The sequence below is a fragment of the Procambarus clarkii genome, chromosome 61 (genome assembly GCF_040958095.1).
Source record: "Procambarus clarkii isolate CNS0578487 chromosome 61, FALCON_Pclarkii_2.0, whole genome shotgun sequence".
Lineage (NCBI taxonomy): Eukaryota > Metazoa > Arthropoda > Malacostraca > Decapoda > Cambaridae > Procambarus > Procambarus clarkii.
The window spans coordinates 12,873,595-12,899,884 of NC_091210.1; the positions used below are offsets into that span (position 1 = coordinate 12,873,595).

The following is a 26,290-nucleotide window of genomic DNA, read 5'->3' on the forward strand; positions in this document are numbered from 1 at the left end:
CTAGTATGCGCAGCGTTCCGGGCAGGTCCTTTGTCTAACAATTTTAAGAAGGTAAATTCTAGCAACTAGAATTTAGTAAATTCATTTATAAAATGTTAAATTAACATGTACATTGCAAGAAAGAAAAATGAGAGAGATTAGATAATATATTAAAGTACATCGGTAGCTCTGATTGACAGCATTGACAGCTTGATTGATGATTTAACAAAGACTAATAGGCACAATACAGGATATTGATAGCATATAACATACCTCCAAGTTTCTCACAGATTAAGGAGCAAATCAAGAAGAAAATATTCTCAACTATCAAAAATCGTCTCAGAGCTAAAGTAGCGGAAGGAAGATCCACTGCGATATAGTACGAACAAGTCACTGCATGCATGGGTACTCCTCTTTCAAGCCTGGCAAAAAGATATCCAGAGACATTGCAGTAGCCACACACCGACTCAGACTTGGTTACAAGTGCTGCTAGGAGGTAATGAACCCAATAGTTAAAGAGTGTCATATCTGTGGAACAAAAGCAGAGGCGCCACTATTGCACTACTTACTAGAATGTGAAGCTACTGAACCCCTGCGCATCAAACTCGACATTAATCCAACGACAGCAGCTGCATTAGATGCACATTACAATGATTAGAAAAGCCGTTGAGCAATGGGACTCACTAGTGAGCATTCTGCATCTACATCCGCCACCAAGATAATGTTAATAAGACAAGACTAAAACCAGTGCACTAAAACCAGTGCACTAAAACAGAAGCAAAAAAGAAACAAGGAAAAAGGAGGAATCCCCACCTCCATTTAAAACTTTGACCCAAATATCACAGTAACAAGGTTACCGCGAATAACCGAGCTCAATTATGGGCTTACCATAGCCCGTGCTACATGGACACTTCGTTCCGAGTAGCTAAATCTAAAACAACAAGTCTTCGTTTCCTTCACCAGTTAGAGCCCCGCTCCTGTGCTAGGTAAGACCACTACGGGCTCACCATAGCCCGTGCTACTTGGAACTTTTTGTTTCCAGTAGCTGAATCTATAACAACAACACGTCGTTTGACAGTGCAATACTTTGGTGGATCAATTTACGGCTACTTATTCCCAAGCCACCTTTGGGTGGCTTAATCTTCATCAATCAATTGGGTGGAACATTACTGCTTTTCCATCATGGCAGAGACGCCACATTCTCAGGAGAGATATTATCAACGTTTGAGAATGACCTTAAACCAAGATTGCGTTGCTATACATTAAGCTTTCTTCATAGCCACGTCAAGAATCGACCCTTCCAGAATTTGTGTTGATCAAGTTTTAGAAACGGTGAGGAATACAAGTGACTTTACATATAACTAGACTATACATAACCAAGTTTGGTCTGTTTTGGGGACAAAGTCTTATTATGACTGGTCAATGGCAGTGACTGGATTCCATTTCAATAACTTTCCAACACCGGAGGAGTCGACGGAGGAGTGCCCGGAGCAGTTCGTGGACAGCCTGACGCAGGTGGTGATGGAGGCGCCAGTGTTGCTACAATCGTCCAAGATGGTGGTGGACGAGTCGACGCTGATCCACCTACTGCTGGAGTCCCCCTCCGACCCCTTCACTCGGTGCCCTCTGGACCCCGGCTCCTTCAGTCGCCTGCCCGACCTCCAGGCTGACATTGCTGCCTGGAGGAAGGAGGGTAAGGGTCTTGGAGAATTCAGCTCCGAGGTAAGAGATATGGGGCGACCAAGACAAAAAGAGTGTCTAATATTAACCCGAAAAGCTTAGCAGAATCCTTGTACACAGGGGCGAGACCATAAAGCGTCAAAGAAGGGCGAAGAACGACTTGCTTCCGAGTAAAAGTCATAGCACAAGACGCACACAGAGATCACACTAACGTGATGCATCAAATGAACAAATCCACAAGGGCCGTGACGAGGATTCGAACCTACGTCCGGGAGCATCCCAGACACTGCCTTTATCGACTGAGCTACGACAGGGTAAAAGGGTTGAAACCCAAGTTCTACTGAACTTACTGAATCCCGTAGCCTCTCCGAGACAAACCAGGATTTTACACTTAATGTATATTGTGATGGGTCAGTAGCTAGGGATGAGAAGGCAGGATGTGGAGTCTTGATCAGGGAGTACACTGACATCGGCACTGTAGATACTGTTATTGGACGCCGTTTAACTGACAATGTCTCTTCAACCCAGGCTGAACTCCAAGGTGTATTAGCAGGATTACAGGAAGTAGTCAAATGTGGTAAAAATGCCTGCTTCTTTATTGACAGTAGAGGAGCTTTAAAATCTTTATTTTATTTAAAGGCTATTTAAAGTCTTTAAATAAATAATACTGTTGAATGAGGTAGTATCCACTTTGGGTGGATATAAATAGAAACAGCCTCTTGTGGACTAATAGGCTTCCTCAATATCCCAGATTCTTTTACTTCTATTGATTAGGTAACATTGTTATTAAAGAATACACAATTCATTTGTATTTATATTGTAGATGTTTATTAACTAAAAACTTAAAAAAATTAAAAACTTACATTTTTTACATTTAACGAGTGAGATTTGTTACATCTATAATAATAAATGAAATAACATTGAATATGCTGTACTTCGAGCTCAAATATGATAAAACTGGTGCAACAAATTGCTTAGTTGGCACTCACTCCAACTAACACTACTGACGATTATATCGTCAGTGTCGTCGTCACTGCTTATATTGGTGTCATGTCCAATGTTGAAGTCGTATTCAGTAAAGTCGTCGTCGTCGTCGTCACTCCAGTAGTAGAGGTCGTCACTCCAGTAGTACGCGTCATCACCAAAGAAATAGTCGTCGTCGTCACCAAAGTAATAGTCATCATTACTGGCGACATCACTACTGTCGCCGTTGTCGTCGTAGGTTCTACTGCTAACGTTGACATCATTATGACCTCTGGAGGTGTTCCTCCAAGCAGCAATGTCAGCCTGGAGGTCGGGCAGGCGACTGAAGGAGCCGGGGTCCAGAGGGCACCGAGTGAAGGGGTCGGAGGGGAACTCCAGCAGTAGGTGGACCAGCGTCGACTCGTCCACCACCATCTTGGACGACTGTAGCAACACTGGCGCCTCCATCACCGCCTGCGTCAGGCTGTCCACGAACTGCTCCGGGCACTCTTCTGTCGACTCCTCCGGTGTTGGAAAGTTATTGAAATGGAATCCCGTCACTGCCACTTGCTTGTTAAGGGAAGACAGCAGCTCACCGTACCTTATGCGCAGAACTCTAGAGATATGCGTTGATGAAACTTTTTTGTAAAGGTCGTCCAGGCTAGGGAAGAGTCTTAAGAGGAGGCCGACATCTAGCTTCCTTTTGACGGCAAATGTAGAGCTCATTGTTATTATATGAAACGTTATAGTAAACAGAGAAACTGCAGCAGTCTGAGTCAAACCAGGACAATTATATGCCTCTATGATGGGATTAGTTGTCACAAACAGCTGAAATAAATATACGATGTTTTGGAATAATTTTGCAGCGTGATATATGCCATTAGAATATGTAGCATACGTTCTCGGCATTTCGGCTGCCGTCTGCATCAGCAGCTGTAACATGTTGTTAAGAAACGTTACTTCTGGTCCAATAATTAGACTTCTCACCTGGTCTATCGCCGCTTCGGCAACAACATTCAGGTGACCGTATATATTAAGGCTGTTCCACACTTTGACGAGATGATGGTAGACGCTTTTCTCTAGTTCACTGGTTATGGGAGGATATATATACAGATAAGCGCTCGTGGCCACCAACCCTGCAGCTGCCTGCCTGCCGGAAGTGCTGTCTTCAAAATAAGCCATTGGCCACATGCCAATAAATCTTAACATTTCCAGGCGAAGGTCAGGGCTTGGACACAAGTTGGGATCAACGAATAACTTGAGAATCCATGATTTCAAGATAGGAGAATGTAGGGCATTATCCAGTATGAAGTCTGGCCTCCAGTGTCTAACAAGCATAACAATGTTCCAGAGAACGTTCTCCCACTTACCAGTCATAATAACCGACTTTGTCCCCATAAACGAGGCAAATGTTTGTGCCCAAAACAGACCAAGGCGAGTCCTGGTTAAGTTTAGCCTAGTTATGTCAGTGTCTCTGAAGTCATTTACAAACATCATCGTTTCTAAAACTTTATCAACACAAATTCTGGAAGGGTCGATCCTCGACGCGGCCGTGAAGAAACGTTGATGTGAAGCAACGGAATCTGGGCTTAAGCTCTTTCTCAAACGTTGATAATTTCTCTCTAGAAAATATAGCCTCAGTGCCTGCATTTTTGTGAGGAAACGTCGATGTTCCACCGATGTCTTGGACTGCCAAACAGAATAATTAAATTAATGAATGTTGTGGTTTTAGATTCAGCTACTTGGAACAAAAGTTTGGTGGTTGACGTAACAAGGAACTGCGACGTGGAGTCAAAATGACAAAAATATTCAAAGCAAAGCTCAAGAACGTGGTATACCATACAAATTAAAGTCTAAACGGCCCATGTAAAAGTAACTGGAAAACCGACAGTCTAAACGGGCCCCCCCTCAAAAAAAAAAAATGAACCATTTAGACTCGTCCCTACTACCGAAGTGTACCCTTAACCCTGTAAGTGGCTAGCCCCCACCTTAATCCTAGCATGGATAACGTCAAAACTAAAGTTATAACTAAAGCATGGATAGCGTCAAAATCGACCTTATCCTACCATGGATAAGGTCAAAATTGTTCCGTCAACAACAATTTAGAGTCTGAAACATCCACTCACATTTGACCAGCATTTTTTCTTCACAGGTGCAGAATAAATTATACAAGATCGTAACAGATCTATTTGACAACGTGCCAGTAAATTAATACTCTTAAACTCTTAATAGGGTTTATTAATAGGCAGGACTAGAAACAAAACTTAATAGGCAGAAATGCTAGCAAAGGCACTGCAATAGTTTAGCAGTGTCTCGCACTGCTAATTGCGGGGTTCAAAATTTTTGAGTTCAATGGCTACTTATAAATACTGTTCCAGATAAACGATAGTAAGGCTCCCCATGACCTAGTAATATACACCAGTGACATTATAATTGATAAATGTAAAGTTGTAATTAAAATTAATTATGAACTACCTAACGAGCCAATTACTGTCAATTAAGACGGTTCAATCTAACCCTCAGAAATAATATAACACTGAAAATCACACCACAATAATATCGCAGTATTAATAAGTGATCATTTTGTAACATGCCTGATATATTAAGCCAAACCTGGAGAGATATTAATAGGTAGTTACCGAATTAAAAGCAGCGGTGAAGGACCACGTCCACACGCTGCGAGACCTCGCAGCCAACTGAGTTTGAAAACGATACTATAGACACTTGAAACCTATGACGGATCGCACATATATACATATAATTTACCATTTCGGACACAAAGCTAAATACGTTTCGTATACATATTGCTCAATGTTTTAAAGCCACAATATAGTGTTAATAACAGTTAAAATCTTCTACTAACAGGTATATAGTTATTTAATGAAGTTGAGTGACGTGACAACCCGTCCTCGACTCAAGTCCATTACATCCAGCGGTCAACCCCACAGACGCATTCATAAATTTTAACTTGCTGTTCATTCAAAACAAGAATTTTCTCAAATATAAATTAATATTATAATATATTAGCATATTGTGCATATATAGGCATAGGTTAGGTTAGGTATTTAGGTTCGGTTGGCGATTATTTGCATTTGTAGTACGTGGGTGAAGCATTTATAGCGATGTGGTTCGAACAAAACTCATCAGTGAAGCACTTGTTCCGGAAGTGTTCGAACGAAATCAGTTGTGAGTCGTGTGTAAACCGCTTTTCATTCATAAACAGGGGGTTTGGCGGGTGGATGAAATCACTTTTGGATCTTTGTTTGGAGGACGGGCTGGATGTGATGGACATAATCCAGGCTTCATAAGAACGGCGCCAGCTAGTGTCAACACTTCACATCTGAAGGCCCACAAACATGTTCGAACGCACAAAACACTAGCCCGTGGCCGGTTTTTGGGTAGATTCTTATTACATTTACTGTGCTATAGTTATACTTATATATAATATGCATTAAAGATAAACGCCTAACATGTAATATTAATTAATAAAAACAAAGTCAGAAACCACACGTCTCTCTCCATATGTCTTATGTGTTAATTTTGGGCGCTCGTATATTTGTACGCTAGCTGGCGTTCACAACCGAGCTCTCCTTCGAGGATTAGATTTAGTCAATCATAATGATGATATTGTTTATTTATTTAGGGGAATAAATTTCTGGGCCCACTCAGAAATAATCGAAGCATTATAAGAAATGTTCTGGGTGTTAGTGGTTTTGTAAGAATATAAAATAATTAATTTTTATTGTATTAAAAATCTAAAACCCCTGGGGCCAGATTCACGAAAGCACTTATGCAAGCCCTTACGAACCTGTACATCTCTTCTCAATCTTTGCCGGCTTTGTTTCCAATTATTAAACAGTTAATGAGCTCCGAAGCACCAGGAGGCTGTTTATAACAATAACAACAGTTGAATGGGAAGTTTTCATGCTTGTAAACTGTTTAATAAATGTAACCAAAGCCGTCAAAGATTGAGGAAAGATGTACACGTTCGTAAGTGCTTTCGTGAATCTGGCCCCTGGCTACTACCCATGACTGAAAACCGTCTATCTCCGTGTACATGTCTTGCCAAAAGGTTGTGAATGGGGTCATCTTGGTGCAAATCTCCAGATAATTACGGAGGGCAGACTCTAGAATGTCTAACTTTGGAGAAGCACTATATCTAAGTGGTCGTCGACTGATTTCAAGCTGCACATATTTGGTACATATGGAGTTGAAGTTGAAATAAGTTTATTGAGGTAAAATACACACAAAGGGATGAGGTAGCTCAAGCTATTCATACGGAGTCAGTATAGTGTTGGGTAGTTTAGCTAGATTATACGTGGGTGTGGGGATCTGGTTGATGATGGGTCGTGGAGGGCTACCCAGGATTGTGGGTCTTGACATTATTACCGTAAATGTATTCTAGGTTGTAGTCACCCTGGACCTTTGACAGGTCTAATGGCATAACATCCCTCACATAAAACTCTATTACAAATTCACTATGAGCGCTTTTTAATGGCAAAATTTAGCCATCTTGTATAATAAATTTTATATTTCATATCTGTAATTATCATAGTAATCGAAAAAAAATACTATTTTGGATATACGAGATGAAACAGAAAGTCATGAGCTAGATCGGTGGGCTAAATGCTCCTGATGACGTCAATAGGAGTCGGAGCTTTTAGCAAATACCGTCCTGTGATTGGCTGTTGAAGGGAATGTCAACACTCTTTCTACGAATGAAATGCAAACTAAGAAATACGCCTTTTTGCACAACAACATCTTTGTTTTGTACCTGGCAGAAATTTCCAACTAATTGAATAATGTAGTTCAATAAGGGGGCAGAGTATCGTATCATCGATGTTACCATGAGGGTAGTGTCTGGCAATCCCACTGATGACGTCACAAGTTAGGTAGGCAGATTGGGTTACAAATAGCGAATTGGGCTACTTTTGAGAGCCCCGCGTTCCCAAAACTAGTACATTTCGTATACATATATATCATTGTTCAATTCTAAAACCACAATATAATGCTATAAACAAATTAAAATCTTCTACTTAACAGGCATATGGTTATCAAATGAAGTTGAGTGCTGTGATGGACATATTCCGGGCTTCATAAGAACGACGCCAGCAAGTGTTAACGCCTTACATCTGAAGGACCACAAACATGGTCGAACGCACAAAATACTTGACTGTATTTACGGGCTATTCATGCCCGTGCCACCCTTTAGGTGGCTTAATCTTTAGCAATCAATGAATCACTTGACTGTGGCCAGTTTTTGAGTAGACTCCTATTCAAGTTCAAGTATGTTTATTGAGACAAGAAAAAATACATCTCAAAGGGATAGAGTAGCTTAGGCTATTATTACATTTATTGTATGATAGTTATACTTATATATAATAATTTGTATTAAGGGTAAATGCCTAACATGTAATATTAATTAATAAAAACACACGCCTATCTACACATGTCTATTGTGTAAAAGTAAAGTTGACGTAAAAAGTATAAGTAAAGTTAAAGTTGTATTTTTCTGCCCGAAACGCTACGCGTGTTAGTGGTTTTACAAGAATGTATAAACATCAATGCTATGTACTCTTATAAACCCATTGTACCTTCTTGTATATATATATATAAATAAATAAATAAAGTATTTTGGGCGCTCATGTACTTGTGCGCTGGCTGGCGTTCACAACTGATCTAGACCAACCTCTCATTCTTATTGGCCTTGCCTACTTCACTATTTGACCTGTTATATGATGAGTTTATTTAATACGACTCCTCCCTCTGGCATTCACTTAGCAACCATTCCACTTCTGGTAGTAGCCTTAGTATACATAGCTTAGTTAACTTCTGTGACTCATTTAACCCATAATTAACTAAGACTATGATTATTGTTTACTTAAGGATTAAATTCACACTTCACACATTTGTGAAGTGTGATTGACAAATGTGTCAGTCAATCATCGGGAAGAATGTACGATTGCGAGTTACATGAAAGTAACTAAGCTATAAATAATTGTAAATATTAATTAATACTAAATAATATTATTTAATAAATTAGTCCCAATTCAATGCAGAGTTTTCTTCCAAGCACAAAAACTTGTAAATATAAATACAAGATAATAGATAGATCGATAAATAAATAGACAAGTTTCAAATATTGCACCAAGTAATGGCAAGAGGAAAAAACTAGACAGTATGCATTACATTTGAAATTAATAATGGATGAATGGTAATAAATTGGTGTATGTATACCAGACAAAGTCCATTTAATGGCAGAATTTAGCCATTTTGTGTAAAAACTTTTATATCTCCTATTATTAATTATAACAGTAATCGAAAAAAGTCATAGTTTGTATATACAAGAGATGAAACAGAGCCATGAGCTAGAGCGATGTGCTGAGTCCATAAGGAGGCGGAGCTTCCAGAAATACCTTCCTGTGATTGGCTGTTGCGGGGAATACCAACACTCTTTTATGAATAAAATTTAAACTAAGAAATAGGTCCTTGTGCACAACAACAAGGTTGTTGTGAAAAAGAACAACAGTTTCTGTTTTGCACCTGACAGAAATCTCCATCTAACTGAATAATTTACTCGAATAAGAGGGCAGAGCAGCGTATCATTATTTGTGTCAAGGCAACTCCCAATAATGACGTCACAAGCTAGGTCGCCAGCCCATCTTTATATAACATCTGTTATATCCTGCAGTATTTAATTATCACAATATTAATACTATAATGTTCATCTGTAGCTTGACCCTAAATACTCGTTTATTAAACGAATTTATTGTTAGAGTTCATTAGGAATCACTGTGTTGAAGGCAGAGTTTCCAACAAATACCTTCCTGTGATTGGCTGTTGCGGGGAATGCCAACGCCTATATGAATAAAATGCAAAATAAGAAATACGTCCTTTTGCTCAATAACCTTGCTGTTGTACAAAAGAACTACAATTTCTGTTTTATACAAGACAGAAATTTCCATCTAACTGAATAATGTAGACCAATAAGAGCTGGGCGGAGGCATTGTATCGCCGATATTATTTGCGTGAGGCAACTCCCACTGATGACGTCACAAGTCAGTTAGCCAGCCCATGTTTCTGTAACACTCGTTACATCCTGCAGTATTTAATTATCACTATATTAATACCTTTAAATACTTAACATTTCACTTTTAAGGTAGATTAAAGTTGAAGCAGAATGTCATAAGCAAGGATAGTGTGCTGAATAAAGATGATTTATTAAATGGATGGAGCCTTTAGCTGCTCCCTTCCTGTGATTGGCTGTTGTGTGAATGTCAACAAAGAATATCTACCAATGATATGCCATTTATTATGCACTCCATACCATCTGTGGGCGGAGCTTGGAACCTCCTACCCGAGCACAACAACCAGCCTTATGGGTTGCTGTTTGGCTATTTATAGTGCGTTGGAAAAAAAAGAGATGGCGCTAGTTGTATTTTGTGGGGTAATTTGTTATAAGTGTAATTTGATGTCAACAGATGGCGTAAGCTGTATCTTATGGCTACTATTGACCTGCCAGTTGATAGTGTTCTTATCTGCCGACAGATGGCATCAGCGTTATTATTATTATTTTAATAATACTATTACATTAATAATAATGTATTATTATTACTTTAAACACTGATCTATACGTCTGGTAGCTTATAATAAGGTTTTATACCATGCTGGTATTAGGTAACTAGAATTCTGCAATTACTTTTTTTTATCTACTGTTGAGGATATGTAAGACAAATGTGAGGTTTTGAGGCTAAGTAACGAAGATAATTACAAGATACGAGCCAGATGGTGTTGAGATTGCAAAAGGGATTATGATTAGAACTTAAGCCAAAATATCGATGCATAAATGTTTGCAAATATGAGACTGGGATTTATTACTCGAAAAGTTAGCAATAAAATACGCTTTCTAGTTCTATATTTTTAAAATTAAGACCAGGGATTCTGTCTAACGAAGTTGCAAGCTAAAACATAGTTATCCTATAATGTTCATCTGTAGCTTGACCCTAAATATTCGTTTATTAAACGAATTTATTGTTAGAGTTCATTAGGAATAAATTTTGTTGAAGGCAGAGCGTCCAACAAATCCCTTCCTGTGATTGGCTGTTGCGGGGAATGCCAACGCCTATATGAATAAAATGCAAAATAAGAAATACGTCCTTTATTTGCTCAATAACCTTGCTGTTGTACAAAAGAACAACAATTTCTGTTTTATACAAGACAGAAATTTCCATCTAACTGAATAATGTAGACCAATAAGAGCTGGGCGGAGGCATTGTATCGCCGTTATTATTTGCGTGAGGCAACTCCCACTGATGACGTCACAAGTCAGGTAGCCAGCCCATGTTTCTGTAACACTCGTTACATCCTGCAGTATTTAATTATCACTATATTAATACCTTTAAATACTTAACATTTCACTTTTAAGGTAGATTAAAGTTGAAGCAGAATGTCATAAGCAAGGATAGTGTGCTGAATAAAGATGATTTATTAAATGGATGGAGCCTTTAGCTGCTCCCTTCCTGTGATTGGCTGTTGTGTGAATGTCAACAAAGAGTCTCTACCAATGATATGCCATTTATTATGCACTCCATACCATCTGTGGGCGGAGCTTGGAACCTCCTACCCGAGCACAACAACCCGCCTTATGGGTTGCTGTTTGGCTATTTATAGTGCGTTGGAAAAAAAAGAGATGGCGCTAGTTGTATTTTGTGGGGTAATTTGTTATAAGTGTAATTTGATGTCAACAGATGGCGTAAGCTGTATCTTATGGCCACTGTTGACCAGCCAGTTGATAGTGTTCTCGTCTGCCGACAGATGGCATCAGCTGTATCATTATTACTTCCGAATTCCCTTTAAACACTGATCTACAAATCCCTTGGCTTATGATAAGGTTTTAAACCATTTATGATAAGTATTAGATAACTGGAGTTATGCAATTACTTTTATTTATCAACTGTTCAGGATATCATCATATAACGTCTGGTTAGGACGTACTGCTCTCGATTGATGAAGATTAAGCCACCCAAGAGGTGGCACGGGCATGAATAGCCCGTAAATACTGTTCTAGTACTATTATTCAGGGGGGGGGGTGGAACAGTCAAGTGAAAGCGCCAAGCCATTACGACTATATAGCACTCGGAAGGGATCAGGATAAGGATTTGGGATGGAACAGGGGAAACGAATGGTGCCAAACCTCTTGGGCGGTCAGGGATTGAACGCGGACCTGTAGGAAATCGCTCTACCGTCCAGCCCAAGTGGTTAAGCGTAATATTATTAAAACAACAATTTATGCATATAATAACAGCATTTCACACTAAAAATACTTGGATATATTGAAATTTGGTAGTGAATTCCAATCTAGGAATCTCCTATGACTAAACTGTACTTTTTAGTCATTTTTATGTACTTTTTAATCATTTTTATGCACTTACTACTTATTATTAAATTATTAAGTACTTACTATAATAATTAAATAAATTATTTTATTTAATATTTAAGTTAAATGATAAAATAATAGGTAATAATAAATCATTGTGTAGGGGGACAGGCAGCCAGTGTATATATACATGTTAGGCTTATACCAAGGTCCCACAAAGGTGCCAAATTAAAGACTGGGTGCTGCCGGGGCGGTTGCAACACACACACACACACACATATATATATATATATATATATATATATATATATATATATATATATATATATATATATATATATATATATATATATATATACATATATATATATATATATATATATATATATATATATATATATATATATATATACGTTAAAGTAATACCGAGGTAACTCGGTATTACATCGGTATCGTTATTATGGGGTGAGATTGGGTATTGTCACAGTCAACAGTCAACAGCCTGCCCGAGGCTTGGGACGACTGAATTTCAGCGCCCTTACAAGAACAATTTTGTTTAAGGCTTCACAAGAGGGAACAACTGTAAATGTAGGAATAGTTTATTGGCATCATACAAGCTAAAGAAAGTCGCTCAGTAACTAAGGAAATAAAACTGCCGATAAAAAATTAGAAAGTCCACTTTTGCAGAGTGGTAGAATGTTGGAACAAGTGAGGCGGTGGTGGAGCCGAAACCGGAATTGTACACTGATTTTAATGTAGGTATGTTGATGGGATTAATATAATATAAAGATGTTAATGCAGGAAAGCCTTTTTATTCATTAAATTGTATAAGGACAAATTAAAAGAACCTAGCTTACACATTATTTGAAGACATGCGCTAATTATATGATAATGGGCCATCTATTTATTCATATTCTTAACTTATTATCAACTTCTATTCCCTCATTTTTGGTCATTTTATTGTCTTGGAAGACGAGTTCAAGTTCAAGTACGTTTATTGAGATAATAAAATACATCTCAAAGGGATAGAGTAGCTTAGGCTATTTCAACCCTCTAAAAGACGAGAACAGCAGCGAACACTCTCCAGCGAACACGCATACACTGCTTATTGCGTCTTGAGTGACAGCCGCCCCCTCTAACGAGCCTGGCCTGAGGACCGGTTTCAGGATTAACAAGCCTTTGACGTTTGTTGATTAAGACGGGTTGCAGGAATCTTAGCCAGGTATCCAGAGTTTGTCTAGTCATGTAGATGCAGCCTGCACATGACTGTAAAGCTGCCGCCCAGTTGGCTGGGTGTGGAGCAAGATTAGTAACTGTGTGACTGACTTATTACTGGTTTAATAATAATATTTACATGTAAATATTATTACAAAGCGACTTTAGCTTCACAATATAACAGGGTTGTTGATTTGTGGAACCAATTACCACGAAACGTAGTGGAGGTGGGGTCCCTCGATTGTTTCAAGCGCGGGTTGGACATGTATATGAGTGGGATTGGGTGGTTATAGATAGGAGCTGCCTCGTATGGGCCAATAGGCCTTCTGCAGTTACCTTGTTCTTATGTTCTTATATTATTACTGGTTTAGCTAAATGAACTGTCGGGTTCAGTTCCTGAACCCAATAAATGACCAAACTGTCAAGAACTGTAATAGGCGGGGTCGAGAAGGTCGTCTCCATTGCCCCTCCTTCAGGGGGGCATGATCCCATGACGCAACACTTTGGGATCCACCTGAGCACTGGGGAACTCCATCTGTTATTGTTGCATAGAAATGCAGCCTTCTATTGTCTTCCTTTGCATGATGTTTCTATCCAAAGCGACTTACGCTTTGTTAACGCTGTTACCGAATTGTACGTTACACTGATAACGAATGTATGAGCAGATATTGTGGGTACCTTCAACACGAAGTGATTGGTGCACCAGATGAAAGGATTATCCATCAGCTCTGGAGCAAGATATCTCCATCAGGTCTGGAGCCAGTCTGGAGCAAGATATCTCCATCAGGTCCGGAGTAAGGTATCTCCATCAGGTCTGGAGCAAGATATCTCCATCAGGTCTGGAGCCAGTCTGGAGCATGAGATCTCAAAAAGCTCTGGAACCAGTCTGGAACAAATCTCTAAAAGCTCTGGAACAAGAGAACTCCACCAATTCGGAATTCAGTCTGGATCAGCGGCTGATCGTCTAGAGCAAACCTAGAGCATTTCCAACTCTAAACTGAAGCATTCCTTCCTGGAATGCTTCAGGAAGCCGAGTTATCGCTACATGGATGTTTCAAATTAAAACATTACTGCCTAGACATTGCTGGATGAAACATTAATATCTGGACATTTTAGACTGGAACATTACATCCAGGACATTGAAACCTGCAGCAATACAGCCTGGAACTCGTCTATAATATTTCGAAGCCTAATATATAACCGCGGATAATTGCATTAGAACGGATGATGTGAAGAGGTAAGGCATGTAGGGAGGGAGAGAGTGTAGCAAGAAGGAAAATAAGATACAAGATGATCATGAGAAGATGAGCAGATGAGTTGGAGGGATTTGTCAGGTGGGGGTAAACAGGAAGTTGAAGATGGGGGGTGAGGGAGGTGGTGGGGGAGGTAGAGAATGCATATATACGTGGCGTCAAATCATGCAGCATTTAGTTGTGGCTGTGTCCGTTGCCGTGCTCGCACCTCTGTGCTGCTGCTGCTCCTCCGCCAGTGGACGTCTCTGGCCGCTCCCAACACTCCTGCTTCCAGCGTCGTATTCATCTTCCCCGGCACCAGTCACCAGCCTCCAGACGCACTAGACACCAGACGCACCAGCTAAAGACGCACCAGACACAACAGCCACCAGCCACCAGACGCACCAGCTAAAGACGCACCAGACACAACAGCCACCAGACGCACCAGCTAAAGACGCACCAGCCACCAGACGCACCAGCTACAGACGCACCAGCTACCAGACGCACCAGACACAAGACCTACCAACAGACTCCACTTGCACAGTCGAGCCACAGGACAACAGTTGAGAACAGGCAATATCAGACCAGCTCCCACACACAATCTTCCAGCAAGATGGTAAGTCAGCCAGGAAAGGCAATTTAAGAGTTTAATATACTTAGGAAGTATATTAAAGCATATATACTTAGGAAGTATATTATACTTCCTAAGTATATACTTAGGAAGTATATTAAAGCCCAAGCCGCGTACCCCAACACATGGGCTCAGTGCACCAAATGACCTCCTGGAATGATGCCTTGATAACACCTATTAATTACTTTAAGTACTAAATATTATTGTTAATAACACCTCTGGGTTATTATTCTGGCTGTTAGGATGATTATTTAGTGGTCAACTTAGTAAATGTAATTAATTGCAGTTAATATTTCTGTTTTTACAGTGATTAACTGCAAAGTAATATGCACAATGACATTAGATTGATTTGATCTAGTATCTTATAGCCTTATGAGGAGCTGGTATCATATATCCTCATGAGGAGGTAGTGTCACATAGCTACATGAGGAGCTAGTATATAGGCTCATGAGGAGTTAGTATATAGGCTCATGAGGAGTTAGTATATAGGCTCAGGAGGAGCTAGTATCATATAGCCTCATGAGAACTAGTATCATATAGCCTCATGAAGAGCTAGTAAATAAACAATTCTTATAACGACAAAAAAATGAGCAATTCACAGGAAGAGCCTGATCCTATATTCCAACGTTCATTTCAGGATTTGTGATCAATATATGCAAAACATATTTGCTAGGATTAGGAGAGGTTTAAGTATATTTGAAGAGGAGTTTTGGCAAGGTGTCAGCCTTGGTCAAGGCGGTCACAACAGGAAACTTTTGTTTATGCTGTTGGCTGCGTCTGGTAATGGCTGCCCTTCGTGTTTTTATTTTATTTTCTACCCCAGACGTGCCATATATTTATACGATGAACGGTTCCTATCACCTAATGCCTCTGTTCACCTAGCAGTAAATAGGTACTCAGGAGCTAGTCAGCTTTGTGTGGGATTTTATTATTATTATTATTATTATTATTATTTTCTAACACAGACGTGGCCACACATTTATAATGCTAAACAGAATATATTCATTTTCTTGTCCTTCATGGACAGGGTTAGAGATCTGTTAAACATATAGCTCAGTGGTTTATTGAACAATTAACTATTGACGGTGATTGTAGTGCTTTTAAAATGCTAAGCTAACCTACAAACATAAATACACAGATTTACGTCTGTCCTACATGAACAGTGTTCGAGGTGTCTTTTTACATAGTGTCTTTAATGTGCATTTACAAATGTGAAATGCAATTCTGACCAGCTTCTACATATCCTGTATATGTAGCCCAATATATATTATCAAGTGTTATTATATTATCAAGTCCAAGTCCAATATATTATCAAATTTTCAAATATTCATATAGTATTTACAGCGTTCAGTATACCTCAGTACAGGAGGGCGAAAGTCAGTCAATATGGGACATTCTATAATATTATGTTTAAGGGAATGCATGTTTTCTCTTTCACAAAGTTGACACAAGCTGTATTTCGACATTTGTGTTCTGAGAAAGCTTCCAGATATGTCTATATCCCAGACGTATTCTGGCCACTATAACATCACATTGTCTAGTTCTTGGTTGCATTCTGGGTAAGGTCAATGAATGACCTTCATTGAAATGAAAAGTGAATTACATGCATTTTCTTTTGTCTTTCATGAACAGCTTTAGAGATCTGTTGGACAATGTTGAGTTCGAAAGCACTTACAAGGTGACTAAAGTGTTTTCAAATGCCAGACAACATTCACACATTCTCGTTAGTTTTACATAGACAGGGTTAGAGATCTATTTTCGTACATAAATGTTGCTGGTTCGTGCCTTCCTTGGTGTGAACCATGACAGACAGCAGGATCTAAGGCCTGTTCCAGCATGGTCACTGATCTTCACACACTTCGGACGCACCATATACAAAGCAAAATTTGATCTCTTGGTTTCGTGATTTAGGTTAGACTAGGATACGTTAGGTTAGGGTAGGAGAGGTTAGGGTAGAAGGGTGACAGATCACTACGAACTATCAGCCAGTTAGCTTAACGTCTATTGTGCTGAAACATTAATTTAATCGCAAAAGCCATTAGTCTTCATTTTGAAAAACATAAATAAAGGATTCACATTATTTTACTAAAGGCCATCAATGTTCGATAGACAATTCGAGTAAATATTCTCAAGTAAACTTTAAATTGTCAAATGAGGTTTTGACAGACAGACACACCATATGTTGTTGTTTTAGCTACACGGAACTAAAAGTTTCGCGTAGCACAGGCTACGGCGAGCCCGTACGGCCACACTACAGCTCAGCGTTCAACACATCACCAACAGGAAGCCGGATGTTACTCTTTGAATTGACCGGATGGAGAGCATTCACGTGTAGTTGATGGTGATAGTGATGAATTATGAGGATGATAGTGTTGAATTCCCTTTGTGCCGCTTTAGTAAATGTTTCACCTGTATTGCAAAACATAATTGATAGTGTGGCCTTTAGAGAGGTTGTATTATATACTTTGTGTTGTGTTCAGTATTATTAGCAAATTAAAATTCAAAGGTTTTTATGGTAGTGGTGATGCTGGCTTAGGTGTCATCTTGTCTAGTCTCCTCAGTATTTTGTATGCTGTGAACATATCCCCACTGTTTCTTCTATCCTCCCGGGTAGCCTCGTACCTTAACCCTACTAGAAGAAGTATAAAGGCAAACCTGCGTTTGCCTTTATACTTCACATGGTGGGGGGGATTTCACGCTGGTGCTGCATATTCCAGTATTGGTCTAACATAGGTTGTGAAGGATGCCTTGAAGGAACCCTGATTTAGGGTTCTAAACGACATTTTGATATTTGTCAGCGTCCCATATGCTGCTGATGTGACCCTGTTTATGCTTGTCACTGCAGAAAGTGTCGGAATTACATCCACTCCAAAATCCCTTTCTCTCTCCGACTCCTGTATTTTCCTTTTCCTTGAGGTGTATATATATAGTTACCTTTTCCTTATGGTCTACCTTATCATTTTCCTTTCTTCGTCACCTTACACTTGTTGAAATCGAACTCCAGGAACCATTTGTTAGCCATTTTGATATTTGTCAAGGTCTTGTTCCTGTAACGTTCTGGAGTCTTCCTCTGTTTCTACATTTTACACCCGCCAAACACACACCGAAACTACGACGTTGGTACAAAGTTCGAACAAGTTTTAACACCTAACCAGTTATAACAACCAATATAGCAAGTTGTAACAACGTTCTAATACGTCATAAACACGTTAAGCCAAGATGTAACAACTTTATTACAAGTTGTAACAAGCGGAAAATAGAGACAGTTTCGGCTTTCCAGGGGCATCACTTTTATGTCGTCTGCAAGCATTGACGTGTACGAGCTCAGTCCCTCTGGGAAGTCACTCACATAAAAACAGTTGTGGTTTCAGGCCTGAGCCTTGGGGGACCCCACTTGTTTACATTCCTCCAGTGACCAATAGTGACGAGTATGTGTTGGTGGTGATGAAGGTGTTGATGTGGGTTGTAGTGTTGCTGATGGTTGTGGTTGTAATGGTGGTGACCATGATAGTGGTAGTGATGCCAGTGGTGGCAACAGCGGCTGTGATGGTGGTAGAGGTGAAGGTGACTGGGTGAGGAGAAACTATTCTTCACGACCAAGTCCGTATCTCACGACAACATTACTCGTATCAGCCAACTTTGTCCAAGAAAAAGTTTATCATTGGACGGTGTTTTCTCTTTCATATTCTTGGGAGTTGTGGTTCTTCCTCTCCAAGGTGATGGTGGGAGTGCTTACCTAACACTAACTACCTATTATGACTACCAGGAAGTGAGGTCTGGTGTTTTATGCCCCGCCTACTAACCTTGCTAGATCTGTTGCCTTATAGTTTAGCTACTCTGACGTTTGAATTCTTTGTCGAATCTGGCCTTAAAGTTGCGGATGGAAGAGGCTTCCACAACTTCTCTGCGCATTTCTACTTGTTGACCACCCGTACAGGATGTATTTAGTAGAAATACAAGTATTTCCTTGTATTTCAGGAGGAAATGTATGTTTATCTCTCAGAATGTTCGGTAATATGTTTATTGTTTGTGATGTGTGTATATGTATGTATTAACACGATGTACTGAATGGGGTGAGAATAGCTTGAGCTACCTCATCCCTTTGTGTGTAGTTTACCTCAATAAACTTATTTCAATTTCAATTTCCTTGTGTTTCTTCTATTCAATTGTGTTTCCAGCGTCCACTTGCGTCCTCTCGCCCTACCCGTGCTAGGCTTGTGGGGACTTCTGAGTGGCGCTGCCCAATAAACTCGCCCCTCGGGGCAAAATTTAAAAATTTAAATTCTGGAGCGTCCAGCCCTTCGCGGGAAGGACGCCCAGCCCTTCCAGTGGCTGGTTTCTGATACAAATACATAACGGACAGCTGTTGTTATTGCCGCCGGAGACGGCTAGTTTATTGTGCACCCCATACTCATCCTGTGAGCGGTAGCGCAAAAAGCATTACAGAGGGAACAAAAGGTTTTTATCAGACCTCATCGGAGATAATCACATTAACAATTTCATCTACCCTTCACACCTTATAATTATAATGTCACCTAGTTACAGAGAATGTTTCAAGAGCTATATATTTACAGTAGAGTCTCCTCCCTGAGGCTTAGTCCTGGGGCTAGATTCACGAAAGCAGTTACGCAAGCACTTACGAACCTGCCCATCTTTTCTCAATCTTTGGCACCTTTGTTTCCAATTATTAAACAGTTAATGAGCTCCGAAGCACCAGGAGGCTGTTTATAACAATAACAACAGTTGATTGACAAGTTTTCATGCTTGTAAACTGTTTAATAAATGTAACCAAAGCCGTCAAATATTGAGGAAAGATGTACAGGTTCGTAAGTGCTTGCATAAGTGCTTTTGTGAATCTGGCCCCAGGTTACTTCAGTGTAGCATTGTTTTGTTTCTTGTAATGTGTGTGTGTTGTTGTTTAAGATTCGCTACCTACAACACTAAGAAACAGGCGATGCAGCCGCGCTTGTTGAAAAGCTCGGCGTCTCAGCTTTAAGAGAAAGCTTAGACAAGTTTACTTGACTGTGCTGGAGATTGCAAGCACGGGTGATTTGCCTGGTTTATGTATTAATTATGCATTCATCCCGTGGGTGGTGGTGGACCCCATACCCATCTTGTGGGTGGTGGTGGACCCCATACCCATCTTGTGGGTGGTGGTGGACCCCATAGCCATCTTGTGGGTGGTGGTGGTGGACCCCATACCCATCTTGTGGGTGGTGGTGGTGGACCCCATACCCATCCCGTGGGTGGTGGTAGTGGACCCCATACCCATCCCGTGGGTGGTGGTAGTGGACCCCCATAGCCATCTTGTGGGTGGTGGTGGTGGACCCCATACCCATCCCGTGGGTGGTGGTAGTGGACCCCATAGCCATCTTGTGGGTGGTGGTGGTGGACCCCATACCCATCCCGTGGGTGGTGGTAGTGGACCCCATAGCCATCTTGTGGGTGGTGGTGGTGGACCCCATACCCATCCCGTGGGTGGTGGTAGTGGACCCCATACCCATCTTGTGCGGGGTAGTGGACCCAAGAGCTAACGCTCGACCCTATATGCACATCTAGGTGAGTATACCACGGCTCATCAACCCCCCCCTCCCCCCCTCTGTTAACCTTCACTTTCCCAGCCTAAACATGCAATATATTTTCTTCAATTGTCATTACCCTCACCCCCTCTCTCACCTCTCACCCCACCCCTACAACCCCCTCCCCCTCTCCCCCCCCCCCCCCCCGACCCATTTCCTACTCCCATACCACCATCACCCACATATTTTTCTAGACTGTCAAAAATCATTTGCTAATGTCTCTGGTGTGAGAGGCCCGGCACACAAGGTGACAGACCAAGCTGGTATAACCAACCCGTCCTCGACTCAAGTCCATTCCAACCAGCGGTCGGGTCCACAGACGCATTCATACATTTTTACTATTCATTCAAAACGGGAATTTTCTCAAATATAAATTAGTATTATAATATATTAGCATATTATGCATATATAGGCATAGGTTAGGTTAGGTGTTTAGGTTCTGTTGGCGATTATTTGTATTTGTAGTACGTGGGTGAAGCATTCACAGCGTTGTGGTTCGAACACAAGTCGTCAGTGAAGCACTTGTTCCGGAAGTGTTCGAACGCCATCACTTATGAGTCGTGTGTAAACCGTTTTTCATCTATAAACAGGGGGGTTGGCGGGTGCATGGAATGGACTTTGGGTCTTTGGAGGACGGACTGCATAACTGGTAAGACACTCAACTGGGTAAGAGAGTATCTAAAAGACAGGAAACAAAGAGCCACGGTTCAGAAAGAAGCATTCGAGCTGGAGGAATCGAACAAGTGTCATTGGTGGAGACTGAACCACTCGCCATTATAACAAAAGAGAAAGCAGGAATATCCCCAGCGGGATACTTGAAATTATTGAGGAATTACTGTCACAAAGATATGCCTTATAGACAAGCATTTTAAATCAAAGTGAAATTATTTCTGTGTTACATGATCTATGTGTTCGGAGCTGTAATGTTCGGAAGTATGTGTGTGTTCGGAAGTGTGTGATTTTGATGCAGGTCAGCGCCTGAATCTGTTTATATGGGACGCCGAGGCCCGTGATAACATCTAGATCATCATGGTATAATTAGTTTGTGTTAGTTATACCACAAATTGACCCATTTTCTCTTAATTCTGTTATTTGTTATGGCAATATGTCTCACAGATCGAACTGTAAACAATAACTTTTGTCTGTGGGTGTACACCTGTTCACCCCAGCCACATGTGTACACCCCAGCCACATGTGTACACCCCAGCCACACCTGCACAGTGTTAATGGTGTGTGTACCGTTACAGGTGCACGTGACGGTACGAGAGAGCACGACGGTACGCCATGAGGGCGGCTGCCACTGTGGCGCCGTAAGGTTCCAGGTCTTGGGCCCTCATACCCCTACAGTCAGGGACTGCAAGTACGTATACTCACCCAGTTTACCATAGTATCAACACAATGTAAACCACAATGAGTTTACTCCGTCAAACACAATATTTCTAATACAGTTTAAGTACGTTTATCGAGACAAAAAAATACATCTAGAAAGATACCAATACAGTTGCTACAACGCTGTAGTTGTAGTGGGTGTGAGCTAGCATGTATCTACAGGTCTCCCGGAAGGGGGGGGCAGGAAGCCGACGGCTTGTCAATTGTCACCTTTCTGACCCTACCCCCCCCCCCCCTTTCTTACGCCCGCTTCTCTTTTGTTAAATGTCAGACATGTGACTGTCTTTTGTTTATTGTGAGACTTGGAAATGTGTATTGTATTTTGTGGTTATGAAAGCGGGTCAGTGTGTAATCAGCTAGTTGTGCTTGCGGGGGTTGAGCTTTGGCTCTTTGGTCCCGCCTCTCAACTGTTTCCTCTGTGTTAAATGTTTAAATTTAAATGTTGCCCCGAGGGGTGAGTTTATTGGTCAGCGCCAATCATCCCGTGAGTGGACACACCGCCGTAGTAGTATGTATAACACTCCCCAATAGGAAGAAAACCCGCTGGGTTGTTCATCCCTCTGTTGTTAGCGGGGTGAGGGTGGGGGGGTTTAGGCGTCATTGTTCCCTGTTTGACGTCACAGACGGACCTTTCTACTGGTATCCAATGCTATTCATTCTCCTCATTTCCCCCCTCCCCCTTCTACTGTCCTTCTTCCTTCCGTAATTCCCCCTTTTGCTGACCAACCACTTGGGCTGGGCGGTAGTGTGATGGTCTCGCTTCATATGCAGATCGGCTTTCAATCCCCCGACCGTCCAAGCGTTTGGGCACCATTCCTTTCCCCCGTCCCATCCCAAATACTGATCCCATCTAAGTGCAATATAGTCGTAATGGCTTGGCGCTTTCCCCATGCTCATTCCCCCTCCCCCTACCATTCACTACATCCGTCCAGTACCCCCTTTCCATTACCACTTTCCACAACCCTTTCTATTGTGGTCCTGCTCTCCTTCCATCAACTATTCCTTTTTATAATTTAGCATGCGCCTGGCCTGCAGTTGGTGGCACTTAACGACCTAGCACGACCCGGGTCACTAGTTCCTAGTACCAGCTGACCCAGCACGACCCGGGTCGCTAGTTCCTAGCACCAGCTGACCTAGCGTGACCCTGGCCACCAGTTCCTAGCACCAGCTGACCCAATGTTTTCCTCCAACAGCTGCAGCATCTGCGTCAAGAAGCAGAACAAGCACTTCATCGTTCCATCCAGCTGCTTCAAGCTGCTGCAGGGGCACGACTCTCTCACCACCTACACCTTCAACACCCACACCGCCAAGCACACCTTCTGCTCCACCTGCGGCGTCCAGTCCTTCTATATCCCCAGGTCCAACCCGGACGGCTATGGTAAGTCCCTCACAGCTTACTATATCCCCAGGTCCAACCCGGACGGCTATGGTGAGTCCTTCACAGCTCATTACATCCCCAGGTCCAACCCGGACGGCTATGGTGAGTCCTTCACAGCTCGCTATATCCCAGGTCCAACCCGGACGGCTATGGTAAGTCCTTCACAGCTCATTACATCCCCAGGTCCAACCCAGACGGCTATGGTAAGTCCTTCACAGCTCATTACATCCCCAGGTCCAACCCGGACGGCTATGGTAAGTCTCTCACAGCTCGCTACATCCCCAGGTCCAACCCGGACGGCTATGGTAAGTCCTTCACAGCTCATTACATCCCCAGGTCCAACCCGGACGGCTATGGTAAGTCCTTCACAGCTCGCTACATCCCCAGGTCCAACCTGGACGGCTATGGTAAGTCCTTCACAGCTCATTACATCCCCAGGTCCAACCCGGACGGCTATGGTAAGTCCCTCACAGCTCGCTATATCCCAGGTCCAACTCGGACGGCTATGGTGAGTCCTTCACAGCTCGCTATATCCCCAGGTCCAACCCGGACGGCTATGGTAAGTCCTTCACAGCTCATTACATCCCCAGGTCCAACCCGGACGGCTATGGTAAGTCTCTCACAGCTCATTACATCCCCAGGTCCAACCCGGACGGCTATGGTAAGTCCTTCACAGCTCGCTACATCCCCAGGTCCAACCCGGACGGCTATGGTAAGTCCCTCACAGCTCGCTATATCTATATATTGCGAAAAGATTTACAGATTCGCAAGCGCTTGCGAAACTGCTTTGTGAATCAGGCCTCTGTGCATCATTTCTCAATCTTTGGCGACTTTGTTTACAATTATTAAATAGTTAATGAGCTCTGAAGTACCAGGAGGCTGTTTATAACAATAACAACAGTTGATTGGCAAGTTTTTCATGCTTGTAAACTGTTTAATACATGTAAATAAAGCCGTCAAAGATTGAGGAAAGATGTACACGTTCGTAAGTGCTTGCGTAACTGCTTCGTGAATCTGGTCTAGGTACTTAGATCTTAGTAACAGAACTTAACAGCCAATCTTCCAAGTACTATGTCAGCCTCCAGAACTCTTGATGAAGATAGCTAATATTAACAATAATTGTGTTTAAAGTCATTATAAATGTCAATTTAGAATCATCAATGACTGTAAAAAGATAATATGATAGATTGAATATAATATTAAGTTACTGAAGGTTTCTGATAGGATAAGAAGTCTGTTGCATTATATAATATATAATTGCATTATACAAGATATTACTGCATTATACATGAAATTATTGCATTATACAAATATAATATCCATTATGACAAATGAGGAGACCTATGACAAGCCGCTGGCATCTTATCCCCCCATCCATCGAGGCCACCAAAGAGATTGTGGCCCTCTGGTAAATTCGGGTACATTCAAGCTATTAATAAATACTCTTGTGTAAGAGAAGGATTTATATACACAAAGACTGCGTTCATGGTCATTTCTGAGTTGAGTGTAACAAGGGCTCTTGTATGGTCTGCTTCAGGTATAGTGCCGCACTGTCTTGACTCTGGCACCGTCAGGAAGGTCAAGTATGAGAAGTTTGATGGCAAGAGCTTGAAGGACGAACGTGAAGGAAGTCCTAAGAAAGCAGGTGATAGAAGTCCCAAGAAGGAAGGTGATAAAAGTCCCAGGAAGGAAGGTGATAAAAGTCCCAAGAAAGAAGGCGATAAAAGTCCCAAGAAAGAAGGCGATAAAAGTCCCAAAAAAGAAGGCGATAAAAGTCCCAAGAAAGAAGGTGACGGAAAACCCAACAAAAAGGAAGGAGGTGATAGAAGTTCCAAGAAATAAGGTGATGGAAGACCCAAGAAAGAAAGAAATGAAGTCAGCCCCAAAGGAAGAAGGTGAAGAACACCCCAACAAGTCCCCAGGTAATGTGACACAGGAGCACCAACCACACGAGACCACGCAAGCACTTACGAACCCGTACATCTTTTCTCAATCTTTGGCAGCTTTGTTTACAATTATTAAACAGTAAATGAACTCCGAAGCACCAGGAGGCTGTTTATAACAATAACAACAGTTGATTGGGAAGCTTTCATGCTTGTAAACTGTTTAATAAATGTAACCAAAGCCGTCAAAGATTGAGGAAAGATGTACACACGTTCGTAAGTGCTTGCCGTAACTGCTTCGTGAATCTGGGCCCAGACTACTACCAACATTAAAAGTCATCCCTGCAACCAAATACATTTATGTAGATAATTATTATATCATAAAGCAATGTAACGGCACATCTGTGTGTTTGATTCCTCCTTTAGTGAAGTTATAAGCTCATGAGATATCGGTTGGTCGAAGGCTGACAGAGCTCTGGGGGCGAGCATGCATCTCCGACAACGTCTGGGTAGCAACTGACCCAGTTGCTACAGTTGCTGGGTAGCAACTGGGTCCCCCAAAATATTACAAACAAAATAAATATAATTTTGTAAATATAAAAAATAGCAGAGAACTCGTGAGCTGACCAAATGAGTCCTCGGGAGTAGGGTCTAATACCCGAGACAAATGTTCACCATTCCACGTCATCACTACTTTAAATTTTTAAATTTTGCCCCGAGGGGCGAGTTTATTGGGCAGCGCCACTCATCTTGTGAGTGAACATACCGCCATAGCAGAATGTACAACACTCGCCAATCATTAACCCTAACCCAACCCTAACCTAACCCAACCCTATCCAACCCTAACCTAACCCAACCCTATCCAACCCTAACCTAACCCAACCTGTCTGACCCACATTACCTTAGTGTTGTACACGTAGAGGTGTGTGACTCCACTACGAACACATAATTACATACCGTCTGAGGTGTTATAGTGTGTATTCAC

At 41.5% G+C, this 26,290-nt stretch overlaps 2 protein-coding genes across 3 annotated transcripts; one reads left to right on the forward strand and one right to left on the reverse strand.

Moving 5' to 3' along the window:
• Positions 1-2,464: 2,464 nt before the first annotated feature.
• LOC123774401 (uncharacterized) lies at positions 2,465-5,414 on the reverse strand. Its single transcript, XM_045768650.2, has 2 exons — positions 5,262-5,414; positions 2,465-4,311 (listed from the first exon to the last, which is right to left on the reverse strand). Exon 2 carries the CDS (start codon positions 4,270-4,272, stop codon positions 2,602-2,604), a length of 1,671 nt encoding a protein of 556 aa, XP_045624606.1. The 5' UTR covers positions 4,273-4,311; positions 5,262-5,414; the 3' UTR covers positions 2,465-2,601.
• A 9,217-nt stretch (positions 5,415-14,631) lies between these two features.
• Positions 14,632-25,706, forward strand: LOC123774402 (centromere protein V). 2 transcript variants are annotated; one of them, XM_045768651.2, is made up of 4 exons: positions 14,632-15,061; positions 21,903-22,015; positions 23,238-23,422; positions 24,960-25,706. In XM_045768651.2, exons 1-4 carry the CDS (start codon positions 15,059-15,061, stop codon positions 25,262-25,264), a joined length of 606 nt encoding a protein of 201 aa, XP_045624607.1. In that variant the 5' UTR covers positions 14,632-15,058; the 3' UTR covers positions 25,265-25,706. The 2 variants fall into 2 exon arrangements, with proteins under 2 accessions (XP_045624607.1, XP_045624609.1); XM_045768653.2 differs by lacking the exon at positions 14,632-15,061 and adding an exon at positions 21,561-21,687.
• Positions 25,707-26,290: the final 584 nt, after the last annotated feature.